Genomic DNA, 13,412 nt, shown 5'->3' on the forward strand with positions numbered 1-13,412 from the left:
TCATGACCACCAGACATCTCAAAGCGTTTTATAGCCAATAAGGTACTTCTGAAATTCAGTCACTGTTATAATCCAGGAAACATGGCAACCAATTTGCACACAGAGAACTCCCACAAGCAGCAACGTACTAATGACAAAATTGATCTTGTCGAAATTGAGCCATAGGGTTTTTACATTGAACTGAGGGGGCAGAAAGGGTTAACCTCTCATCTGAAAGACTGCACATCTGGCAGTGCAGCACTCCCTCAGTACTGCACTGGTGAGGTCAACCTTGATTTTTGGACTCAAGTCCAAGGACTAAACCCAGAACCGTCTAACTCTGAGGCACGAATGTTACCAATTGAGCCATGGTTGGCAGATTCTTGATGATCCTGTGGCAGTTAATGATCTAAGTGAGCTGGCTTTGCATGATCTTGTCAGCTCATTGATGGGTCAGTGCACACAGCACCAGCAACATCAAGCCCACTCTGCACTATCACTCCTTCAGAGCTTGTAAAACCGTTTCTACTGTATGACAAGGCACTGGGCCATTCAAGATGATAACCAATGAGGTGGCATCAGTACTTTTAATGATTACAGTGCAATTAATTACCCACAGTAATGAGATAGTAAGTACAAAAGGTGAATCCTTTAGAGAACAGGCGACCATGTGCTGAAACTGTTTTCTTTGCTCCTGTTCTGACCTTCCCCCTTCAATTTTGCTGTTTCTATACAGTATCCACATGAGCATGACATTCATTTTCAACCAGTGACACTGGCGCCCCTTTAACCCTACCCTTACAAGTACACATTTGTTTCTCATGGACTCTTTGCAGCAGTTTTTCAGCAGACGCTGCAGTGTGACAATTTAGGATTACAGTTGTCAAGAGTCAAAAATTTGATCGTTATTCATTAAAGTCAATATCTCCACACAGGAAAACACTATCAGAAGCCAGTGTGTTCTTCTGTTATGATGCATCTGAGTGGAGGTGTTTAATGAAAGACAGTGGGAAGTATCAACACCAACTTGCTTCCATTTGGTGCAGCTTTAGCTTCAAGAGTTTTGGTTTGATCAGGAAAGTGTTCACCCATCACAGACTGCAAATTGTTAATATGCTTACAAAGATATCACATAAACATTATGGAAATGTGATGAACGATTTTAAACTTATAAGGTTTTACCTGCATTTAGCCTGCAAGGCAAATAAGCTCTAAAACACTTGTGACAATAAATTCAAGGTGGATGGACTCACTCCCCATTCTAGAAAGAGTCTGGAAAATGATGAACAAATCATACTTGATTGGACAGATTCCTTTGTGTCATCCTCCTCCTTCTCCTCCTCCTCCTTCTCTTCCTCCTTCTCCTCCTCCTCCTTCAAGTGCTCCTCAATGTCTTTTTTCAGTTCCACTTCAACCTGTTCTTGAGTGTGTGCATTCTGTTCATCCACAACTACAAAAAAAAGAACCATCAATAAAACAGTAAGAGGAGAGTACTGACAGAAAGCTGCTAACATGAAGATCAGATCAGAGTGGAGCACGGGAACAATCAGCCTCAGGCCTATTTCAGTGTTGATGCTTCATATGAACCTCGTCTCATGTTATTTCATTTCACCCTGGTCCCAGATCTTTCTTCCTCATGTACTTATCTAGCTTCACTTTCAATACATTTATGCTATTTGCCTCACCCACTCCATGTCGTGTCAAGTATCTCATTCTAAACATTCTCAAGTAAAGTTCCTCCTGAATTTCCTATTGGTTTTAATAGGGACTCCCTTATATTTATGTCCCTAGTTTTGCAGTTGTTCCATAAATGGAAACACCTTCTCCAAGTCTACTTTATCAAATTCTTTCAACAATTTTAGAAGCCTCTATCTATTAGGTCACCCTTCAGCTTTCTGTTTTCTAGAACAAAGAGCCCTAGCCTGTTCAGTCATTATAGAATGGTTATACCTCCAGGTAATAACTATCAGGCAGCTTGAGGGATGCAGTAAGATCTACAGAAGCAAACAGGTCTTGAATGGTTACAGGCAAGTCATAACTCCAGACTTTAGAGTGTAAATATTACAGCTTGACATGACAAACTGGCCTATCAGTGCACCAGTCAATGCCTACATGAGACTGCGGCCTGACACACACAGCTTAATATGGGGGAACAGACTTTCACAGAATTCATGCTACCATTCATTCAAATACGATGGGACAAAATATAACTGTGAATGCCCCAATAGTTGAGGGGACTCTGGCAGTACCATTTCAGAAATAGTAACCCTTGCACCTAAGTAACCACTAAATCTTTTAAAAGGCACTGCACTGCAATTATCAAAAACATATGAAATGAACTCATCATTTAAAAACAACTATATTTCAATGACTGGTAATTAACTGTAAAATCAGAATGTCGGGGTGGTAAAACAGTCCCAATGGTTCTCATTGGGAATAAAAAGTTAGTGGTTTGGTACAGTGAGCTCCCTCCCAAAACCCACAAGCTTCAACTGCTCCACTTAGTTCTACATCAAAAATAGATATCAATTAGGTTAAACCCAACAGATTGGGATGGAGAAAATTCTGTGCCCATTTTGTGCCCCATGCAATTTTTTTTTTTACCTGCAGTTCTCTCTGGTGCCCATCAGTTTCACAATTTCAAAATGCATTGATGTCCTTCACCCAGTTTCCCGTGTACCATCTAGTTATCACCACTTCATCTACACACTAGCATAAAAAGTTACTTGGGGCCCAAGTGCTTGGACAGATGTGTTTCTGAAGAAGTCTGTTTAAAGATGCAAACATATTCAAGATTTTTGTGCTGCTTCTTCTAGTCACTTAGCTGTTGATATGCTTTGGTGGCTCAGAGCTCCATTAATAGTCCCGCTGTGTTACTTTGGAGGAACAAGAGGACAACTCATAGGGATGGGATCAGGCTGCACGGAAGGTACTCAGAGCTTATTCCCTCACACCTGCACATAGGCCTCAAAGTGGCAGAGGAGCTGCGATTCACAACAGTGGCTGTGCGTGAGGTATTCAGTTGTTGCAAAATGAATTACTGTCAAATCTGTCCACACTTAGTGGCTTAGAAACTCACAACAGCCCTCAACTTGCATCCCTCCTGATTGTTCCAAAGGATCACTGGCAACACTGCTACCATAAGTCAATCTGCTATAAATAATTGTACAAAGCTAAAGATGATGACACTCTTCACACAAACAAATAATTCCATCTCTTTCTCCATGTACAACTGGCAGCAGCACAGAGATTACGGAATGCTACAGATGGGCAGAATTTCCCCAACTTTGAGCCAGACTAGATTCAACACATTTGGCCCTAAGTTTTATACTGCACAATGTCATTTTAAGAAGTCTATTAACTCAATATCCATCATGTCTTTCAGTTTAACAGCTCTTGGATGGTGACAAGTGGATAACAAACACTTCAGATACAATGACACCCTTTAGTTTCTGCCCTTCCTAGAAGCTCCTTTTCCTACTCCAAACTCGGGACCGCTGAAGACCGGCCCCGAGGGATTCTTAAGCTAAGCAATTTGCGTGCAAGTGAAATAGCAGCTGGCAGTAAATTATTGTGGGAAAAGGATTGGGGAAAAGCAGTCTTTACAAAGAATTCACAGCACAAAAATAGTGCAATTGGCCCATCTGGTCTATGTCCATTGTTTATACAAGAACACACAAGAATTAGGAGCAGGAGTAGCACCCTCTAGCCTGCCATTCACTAAGATCATGGCTGCTCGGATTGTGGTCTCATCTTCACATTCCTGTATGCATCCCATAACCCTCGGCTCCCTTGTCGATCAAAAAGTGTGTCTAACTCAGCCTTGAATATGTTCAATGACCCAGTCTCCACTGCTCTCTGGGGAAGAGAATTCCACAGACTAGCGACCCTCTGACAGACCCTCCTCATCTCAGTCTCAAATGGGAGACCCCTTAGTTTTAAATTGTGCCCCCTAATTTTAGTCTCTCAAGGGAAACGTCCGCTCAGCATCCACCCTGTCAATTCCCCGCAGGACCTTATTTGTTTCAATAAGATCACCTCTCATTCTTCCAAACTCCAATGAGTATAGGCCTAAGCTGCTCAATCCTTCCTCATAAGCTGACCCCTTCGTCATAGGAATTAGTTGACTGACCCTTCTCTGAACTGCTTCTAAATTATTATCTTTTCTTAAACAAGGAGACTAAATTGTACAAAGTACTGTAGATGCGGTCTAACTAAGGCCCTGCACAACTGCAGCAACACTAAAACAGAATTACCTGGAAAAACTCAGCAGGTCTGGCAGCATCGGCGGAGAAGAAAAGAGTTGACGTTTTGAGTCCTCATGACCCTTCGACAGAACTTGAATTCGAGTCCAAGAAAGAGTTGAAATATAAACTGGTTTAAGGTGTGTGTGGGGTGGGGGGGGGGGTGGTGGGGGGGTGGAGAGAGAGAGAAGTGGAGGGGGGGGTGTGGTTGTAGGGACAAACAAGCAGTGATAGCAAGGCAAAAGAGAGGAACGGAAATCTTGTCGCAGAAAAGAACAGAACTTCTTCAAGGAGGTAGGCATTTCTTGAAGAGCAGTGGCAGTCAATTAAACACAGAGATAAAAACAAAAAAACTGCGGATGCTGGAAATCCAAAACAAAAACAGAATTACCTGGAAAAACTCAGCAGGTCTGGCAGCATCGGCGGAGAAGAAAAGAGTTGACGTTTCGAGTCCTCATGACCCTCCGACAGAACTTGAGTTCGAGTCCAAGAAAGAGTTGAAATATAAGCTGGTTTAAGGTGTGTGGGGGGGTGGAGAGACAGCAACACTTTTCCTACTTAAAGACTTGATTCCCCTTGCAATTAGCGCCAACATTCCATTTTCCATCCTAGTATCCAGTTGCGGCAAATGACTAACTTTTTGTGATTCATATACGAGGACACCCAGATCCCTCTGTACCGTAGAGTTCTGCAATCTCTCATTTAAATAATATAGTGTTTGTTTATTCTTCCTGCCATTTTCCCACATTATAATTTATCAGCCAAGTTTTTGTCCACTCATTTAACCTATCTAAATACTTTTGTAGACTCTTTGGATAGGATTTTCTGGTGCCACCTGCCACCGGACCGGAAATTCCCACGTAAAGTCAACGGACCTTTTGCTAGTCCATCAAATTATCCGTCCCATCCACTACAATTCTTGTGGCCGGTGGGACCGGAAAATTTAGGCCTTTATGTCCTCTTGACAATGTACTTTCTTGACTATATTTGCGTCTTCAGCAAATTTACATTTGGTCCCTTCACCCAAGGGGTCCACACGAATCTGCTTACAGCTTACCGAATCTGATCAACAATTCATTCTGTTCCTTTCTCCTTCATGCACTTTAATTAGATTCAGTTTAAATTCATCCATGCCACTCCATATTCTTAGGAATCTCTGGATGAATTTTCTTAAGTTCCTTATTGAATTTATTACTGACTGTTTTATATTCATGACTTCTGGTTTTCAATCTTCCATTATTGGAGATATCTTTTCCATGTTGGCCCTATCAACCCTCTATATAATTTCAAGGACCTCTATGCTCCACCTTACATCCGCCTGGTCAGTCTCTCAGCTCACAATAATAACCTCTCAGTTCTGGTGTCATCTGTATAAATCCTTTTTGAATTTTCTCCAGTGCTTCTATATCCTTTATGTAACATAGGCCAGAACCATGCAGAGTATGTTTTAGGCTTCTAAAAAAGTTGAATAGAAAGTTGAAAAGCTTTTTATCATCTCCCTGGAAATGAACCCCAGTGATTTGTGTTTTGTCTTGAAATGGAAGGAAGCAGCAAGGAGGGTTAGTGGGTGGGGGTTGTGGATGGGAGGAAAAGATTGAGCATGCTTCCACCTTGTAAAAACAAACTTGCAGGCAGTACCATTTGTCCCAAATCATCCCAAAGTTACAAACCACACTAAAAAAGGAAAACGCACTATTAAAACCCAATTTAAACAGGAGATACTTGTACAAAAACAGGTCATTTGGCCCAAGGGGTGAATTCCAGTGTTTATGTTCCTCTTACATACGAATTAGGAGCAGGAGTAGGTCACTCGGCCCCTCAAGCCTCCTCTGCCATGCAATAAGATCATGGCCGAACTGATTGTAACCTCAACCCCACATTCCTGCCTAACTCCGATAACCTATCACCCCCTTGTTTAACAAGGATCTATCTAGCTTTGCCTTAAAAATATTCAAAGACTCTGCTTCCACTGCCTTTTGAGAAAGAGAGTTCCAAAGACTCACAACCCTCAGAGAAAAAAATTTCTCCTCATCTCCATCTTAAATAAGCAACCCCCCATTCATAAGCAGTGACCCCTAGTTCTAGGTTCTTCCACAAGAGGAAACATCCACTCCGCATCCACCCTGTCAAGGCCCCTCAGGGTCTTAAAGGTTTCAATTAAGTCATTTCTTACTCTTCTAAATTCATGGGGCTATGAGCCTAACCTGTCCGGCTTTTCCTCATAAGACAACCCACCCATTCCTGGTATTAGTCTGGTAAACATTTTCTGAACTGCTTCCAATGCACTTACATCTTCCTTTAAATAAGGAGACCAGTACTGTACACACTACTACAGGTGTGGTCTAATCAATGCCCTGTATAGCTGAAGCATAACCTCTCTATCTTTGTAATCAATTACCCTCGCAATAAATGATAGCATTCTAATAGTTTTCTTAATTACCCGCTGTACCTACATACTGGCCTTTTGTTATTCATGTAATAAGACACCCAGGTCCCTCTGAATCTCAGAGCTCTGCAATCTCTCACCATTTAGATAATAAGCTTCTTTTTCATTCTTCCTGCCAAAATGGGCAATTTCACATTTGCCCACATTATACTCCATTTGCCAGATCTTTGCCCACTCACTTAACCTATCTATGTCACTTTGTAGCCTCCTTACATCCTCTTCACAAATTACTTTCCTACCCATCTTTGTATTGTCAGCAAATTTAGCAACCATACCATCTGTCCTTTCATCCAAGTCATGCCACTTGTCATATCCTGCCAACCAGAAAAATACCCATTTATGCCAATTCTCTGCTTCCTGTTAGCTAGCCAATCTTCTATCCATGCCAAAATGTTACCCCCGCACCATGAACTTTTATTTTACGCAATAACCTTTGATTTGGCACTTAATCAAATGCCTTCTGGAAATCTAAGTACAGTACGTCCACTGGTTCCCCTTTATCTACAGCACATGTAACTCCTTCAAAGAACTCCAATAAATTGGTTAAACATGATTTCCCTTTTACAAAACCATGTTGACTCTGCCTAATGCCTTGGATTTTTCTAAGTGCCCTTAATAATAGCTTCTAACATTTTCCCTATGACAGATGCTAGGCTAACTGGCCTATAGTGTCCTGCTTTCTGTCTCCCTCCCTTTTTCGACTAAAGGAGTTATATTTCCAATTTTCCAATCTAACGGAACTTTCCCCAAATCTAGGGAATTTTGGAAAATTAAAACCAGTGCATCAACTATCTCACTAGCCACTTCTTTCAATACCTTAGGGTGAAATCCATCCAGAACTAGGGGTTTGTCAGCCCGCAGCCCCAACAATGTGCTCAATACCACTTCCCTGGTGATTGTAATTTTCCCCGAGTTTCTCCCTCCTTTCCTGATTTACAGCTATTTCGGGATGTTATTTGTGTCCTCTATAGTGAAGCAAAGTACCTGTAATTCTTCCGGCCTTACTTCATCTCATCCTATCAAAATACCTACACCACAGGGACTGCAGCGGTTCAAGAAGGCAGCTCACCACCACCTTCTCAAGGGCAATTAGGGATGGGAAATGAATGCTGGCCTAGCCAGTGACGCACACATCCTGTGAACGAATATTTTAAAAATCCTTCTAATTATAAAGACAATCCAGCAGCTTTTGGGTCAAATAATGAAGTTATTTTAATGAAATGTCCAAAACTATTATCGTTATTTACTATTCCAGATTGCTAATCTAGCACCATACTGCAGCCCTGCCATATCTTACTGGATATTAATTCACAGAAACAGAGATTCACAGCACAGAAGGGGGCCATTTGGATCATTGTGTCTGTGCTGGCTGTAAAAGAGCCATCCAGCCTAATCCCATTTTCCAGCTCATCCCATTTAAACACTTAATTGCAAAAATGGCTCAACTCAGCCACGAGGGATCTTCTATTATCCTCCATTCCCTTTCATTCATAAAAGAATTTGGGCTGGAGGACAGGTGAATAGCTAATGCTATTCCTATATTAAAGGACAGCATAGAACATGTCCAGGGAATTATAGGACCATAGAAAAGTTACAGCACAGAAGGAGGCCATTTGGCCCATCTTGTCCATGCCAGCCTGAGGGCACCCAGGTGCCCTTTCTAATCCCACCTTCCTGCACCCGGCCCATAACCTTGCAGCTTACAACACTTAAGGTGCAGATCCAGGTACTTTTTAAGAGTTTAAAGTTTCTGCCTCTACCACCAACTTGGGCAGTGAATTCCAGACACCCACTACCCTCTGCATAAAAATGTTCTTCCTCATGTCCCCCCTACACCCTCTGCCACTTATTTTGAATCTATATCCCCTGGTTCTAGAATTCTCCATCAAGGGAAACAATTTTATCCTGTCCACTCTATCTATTCCCCTCATAATTTTATACACCTCAATCAAGTCACCTCTCAGCCTTCTTTGTTCAAAGGAAAATAACCCCAACCTATCCAATCTCTCCTCATAGCTACTCTTTTCTAACCCTGGCAACATTCTTGTAAACCTCCTCTGCACTCTCTCCAGAGTTATTATGTCCTTCCTGTAATGTGGTGACCAGAACTGCACACAATACTCCAGTTGTGGCCTCACCAGTGTTTTATACAATTCCAACATTATATCCTTACTTTTATATTCTATACCTCTGTCAATGAAGGAGAGCATTCCATTTGCCTTCTTTACAACCTTGAACTGCTGCCTTCAGGGACCTGTGTACTTGTATGCCAAGATCTCTCACTTCATCCGCCCCTCTTAGTATATTCCCATTTATTTTGTAATCCCTGTAACTGTTTGACCTCAGTAAATGTATGACCACACACTTCTCTATGCTAAAATCCAACTGCCACTTTACCACCCACTCCACCAACCCATCTATATCGTTTTGGAGATTATGGCTATCTTTTACACTATTCACTACTTGGCCAATCTTTGTGTCATCTGCAAATTTCCCAATCGTGCCCCCCACATTCACGTCCAAATCATTAATATATAACACAAACAGCAAGGGTCCCAACACCGGGCCCTGTGGAACACCACTTGAGACAACTTTCCATTCGCAAGGGCATCCATCGACCATTAACCTTTGTTTTCTGTTACAAAGCCAACGTCTTATCCAGTTTACCACATTACCCTGAATCCTATGGGCTTTTACTTTCCTGACCAATTTGCCATGTGGAACCTTGTCAAATGCCTTGCTAAAATCCATGTACACATCCACTGCACTACCTTCATCAACCCTTATCATTTCCTCAAAGAATTCAATCAAATTTGTGAGGCAAGACCTTCCTTTAACAAATCCATGCTGACCATCCCTGACTAGTCCATGCCTTTCCACATGACAGTTAATCCTATCTCTCAGGATTGATTCTACTAATTTGCTCACTGGCTAACTGGCCTATAATTGTTTGGCATTTCCTTTGGTCCCTTTTTAAACAACGGAACTACGTTTGCATTTCTCTAGTCCTCCGGTATCTCCCGTGTATCTAGTGAAGATTGGAAAATCATCCTCGGAGCATCTGCTATCTCCTCCCTGACTTCCTTCAGCAGCCTCTGAAACAATCCATCTGGCCCTGGTGACTTATCAACTTTCAAGCATTTCAACCCTTCGAGTACTTCCTCTCTCTTTATGACTATCCCGTCCAATATCTCCTGGACTGCTGTATCTACATCTTCCCTTTCCTTTGTAAATACGGAGACAAAATATTCATTCAAAACCCTTCCCACAGCCTCTGCAGCTACACACAAGTTTCCATCTTCATCTCTGATAGGTCCCACTTTTTCCTTAACTAACCTTTTAGCATTATAGGCCAGTCAACTGAATATCATGTAGGAAAAATAAATGGTGTTCCACCAGGATCAGTGCTGGGGTCACAGCTATTCACAATTTACATTAAGGATTTGGATTTTGGAATCAAAAGTACAATTTCTAAATTCAAGGATGTCAAAAAATTGGTGGGTGGGGGTAATCAATATTGAGTTAGAATTACAGGAGGGCAGACATTAATAAACTTGCAGAGTGGCCAAAAATTGGCAAATTAAGTTCAACACAGATAAACATGAGGTAGGAAGATAAAATTTCAGTAGGAAGAATAGGGAGGTCACTTATTATCTGGAAGGTGCCAGTCTGAGTGGGATCGGAAAGTACAAATATATCCATCACTAAAAGATTTGCCACAGTTTAGCAAGGACGTTGAAAAAAAAACAAATCAAGCTCTAGATTTTATTTCTTGAGGGAAAGAGTTGAAAAGTAGGGAGGTTATGTTAAACCTCTGTCAAATCTTGATTACACCACACTTATGTAGTGCTCTGTGCACTTCTGGCTGCTACATTACAAAGGCACTAAAAATGGTGCAGAGAACACATCCAAGTTTTATATCAAAAATATATCAGGAAAGAATTGACAGGCTCGATCTCTCTACTCTTGAAAAAAGGCAATTCAGGGGTGACCTAATAGAGGTCTTTAAGGTTATAAAAACTTTTGATTGAGTGGATGCAGAGAGAATGTTTTCTCCAATGGGGAAGGGCATAACTGGAGGCCATCATTATAAGATAGTCACCAAGAAATCCAATAGGAAATTCAGAGGAAACATTTCCCCCCAAACAGTGGGTATATTGTGGAACTTGCTACTACAGGGAGTGGTTGAATTGAATAATATAGATGCATTTAAGGGAAAGCTAGACAAGGATATGAGGAAGAAGGGAATTGAGGTTAATGATGATAGATTTAGAGGAGGGGAGATGGGAGAAGGCTCAGGTGGAGCATCCACACCAACATGGACTGGTTGGGCTGAACGGCTTGTTTCTCTGCCGTATATCCTAAGTACTAATTAATGGTGTAAGTTTCAATAGGTATGTGAAGAAAAAAAGAATGGTGAAGACAAATGTAGGTCCCTTACAGTCAGAAATAGGGGAATTTATATGGGGAACAAAGAAATGGCTGATCAACTAAATACATACTTTGGTTCTGTCTTCACAAAAGAGGACACTAATAACATACCAGAAATGTTGGGAACACAGGGTTTAGTGAGAGGGAGGAACTGAAAGAAATCAGTATTAGTAGGGAAGTGGTGTTGGAGAAATTGATGGGATTGAAGGCCGATAAATCCCCAGAGCCTGATAATCTACATCCCAGAGTACTTAAGGAAGTGTCCCTAGAAATGGTGGATGCATTGGTGGTCGTCTTCTGAGATTTAGTAGACTCTGGAACAGTTCCTACAGATTGGAGGGTAACTAATGTAACCCCACTATTTAAAAAGGGAGGCAGAGAGAAAACAGGGAATTATAGACCAATCAGCCTGACATCAGTCGTGGGGAAAATTCTAGAGTCTATTATAAAAGATTTACTAGCTGAGAACGTGGAAAACAGTGGCAGAATCGGACAAAGTTAGCATGGATTTATGAAAGGGAAATCATGCTTGACAAATCTACTAGAATTTTTTGACAATGTATAGTTGATGAGGGGGAGCCAGTGGATGTGGTTTATTTGGACTTTCGGAAGGCTTTTGACAAAGTCCCACATAAGAGGTTGGGGTGTAAAATTAAAGCACATGGGATTGAGGGTAGTGTATTGAGATGGATAGAAAACTGGTTGGCAGACAGGAAACAAAGAGTAGGAATAAACGGGTTTTTTTCCGAACGGCAGGCAGTGACTAGTGGGGTACCGCAGGGATCGGTGCTGGGACCCCAGTTATTCACAACATATATTAATGATTTAGATGAGGGAATTAAATGTAATATCTCCAAATTTTCAAATGACACAAAGCTGGGTGGGAGGGTGAGCTGTGAGGAGGACGCAGAGATGCTTCAGTGTGATTTGGACAAGCTGTGTGAGTGGGTAAATGCATGGCAGATGCAGTATAATGTGGATAAATGTGAGATTATCCATTTTGGTAGCAAAAACAGGAAGGCAGATTATTATCTGAATGGCTACAAATTGAGAGAGGGGAATGTGCAACGAGACCTGGGTGTCCTTGTACACCAGTCACTGAAGGTAAGCAAGTGCAGCAGGCAGTAAAGAAGGCAAATGGTATGTTGGCCTTTCATAGCGAGAGGATTCGAGTACAGGAACAGGGATGTCTTGCTGCAATTGTACAGGGCCTTGATGAGACCATGCCTGGAATATTGTGTGCAGTTTTGGTCTCCTTACCTGAGGAAGGATGTACTTGCTATAGAGGGAATGCAGCGACAGTTTACCTTGGGATGGCAGGACTGACATATGAGGAGAGATTGAGTTGTTTAGGATTATATTCACTGGAGTTCAGAAGAATGAGGGGGGATCTCATAGAAACCTATAAAATTCTAACAGGACTAGACAGGGCAGATGCAGGAAGGATGTTCTCGATAGTGGGGGAATCCAGAACCAGGGGTAGATCATTTAGGACTGAGATGAGGAGAAATTTCTTCAACCAGAGTGTGGTGAAGCTGTGGAAGTCGTTACCACAGAAAGTAGTTGAGACCAAAACATTGTATGCTTTCATGAAGGAGTTAGATATAGCTCTTGGGGCGAAAGGGATCAAAGGATATGGGGAGAAAGCGGGAGCAGGCTATTGAGTTGGATGATCAGCCATGATCATAATGAATGGTGGAGCAGGCTCAAATGAGCCGAGTGGTCTACTCCTGCTCCTAGTTTCTATCTACGTTTCTAAGAGAGTTTCTGCCTCTATAACCCTTTCAGATAGCAGGGGAGAAATGTATTCACCTTTTTCTATTGGCGCTATACAGGCTTATGTAGATTGACAGGGACAGGGAGTGCCATGTACTGCATGAAATAATTTCTCTCCCAGTTGACCCAGAGCACTACAGTCCATTGGGTGAAAAGAAATTCTCAATTCCCTCTAAACCTTTTACCAAATCCTTTAAATCAGTGTCCCCTGATTATTGACCTCTCTGCTGAGGGAAATCAGTCCTTACAATCCACTCCATCTCAGCCCCTCAGTTTTCTACACCTCAGTAAATTTCCCTTCAGGCTCCCCTGTTCCAAAGAAAAGAACTAGCCTGTCCAATCTTTCCTTGCAGCTAAAATTCTCCATTTCTGGCAACATCCTCATAATCTCCTCTGTACCCTCTCTAGTATGAGCATATCCTTCCTGTAATACGGTAACCAGAAATGTACATAATACTCTAGCTGTGGTCTTAAAATTAGTTATTTTATATAATTCTAACATAATCTCCCTGCTCTTATATTCTATGCCTCATTAA

General features: G+C 41.7%; 1 protein-coding gene across 1 annotated transcript in view; it reads right to left on the reverse strand.

Annotated features, from left to right (window-relative positions):
• LOC121290467 (diacylglycerol kinase eta-like) overlaps window positions 1–13,412 on the reverse strand; it is a 383,823-nt gene that overhangs the window by 84,508 nt on the left and 285,903 nt on the right. The window contains exon 15 of the mRNA XM_041210907.1: window positions 1,277–1,429. Within this exon, the coding sequence (XP_041066841.1) occupies window positions 1,277–1,429 (153 nt within the window). The remainder of the gene's footprint in view (window positions 1–1,276; window positions 1,430–13,412) is intronic.

This window comes from Carcharodon carcharias, chromosome 18 (assembly GCF_017639515.1).
Source record: "Carcharodon carcharias isolate sCarCar2 chromosome 18, sCarCar2.pri, whole genome shotgun sequence".
Taxonomy (NCBI): Eukaryota; Metazoa; Chordata; class Chondrichthyes; order Lamniformes; family Lamnidae; genus Carcharodon; species Carcharodon carcharias.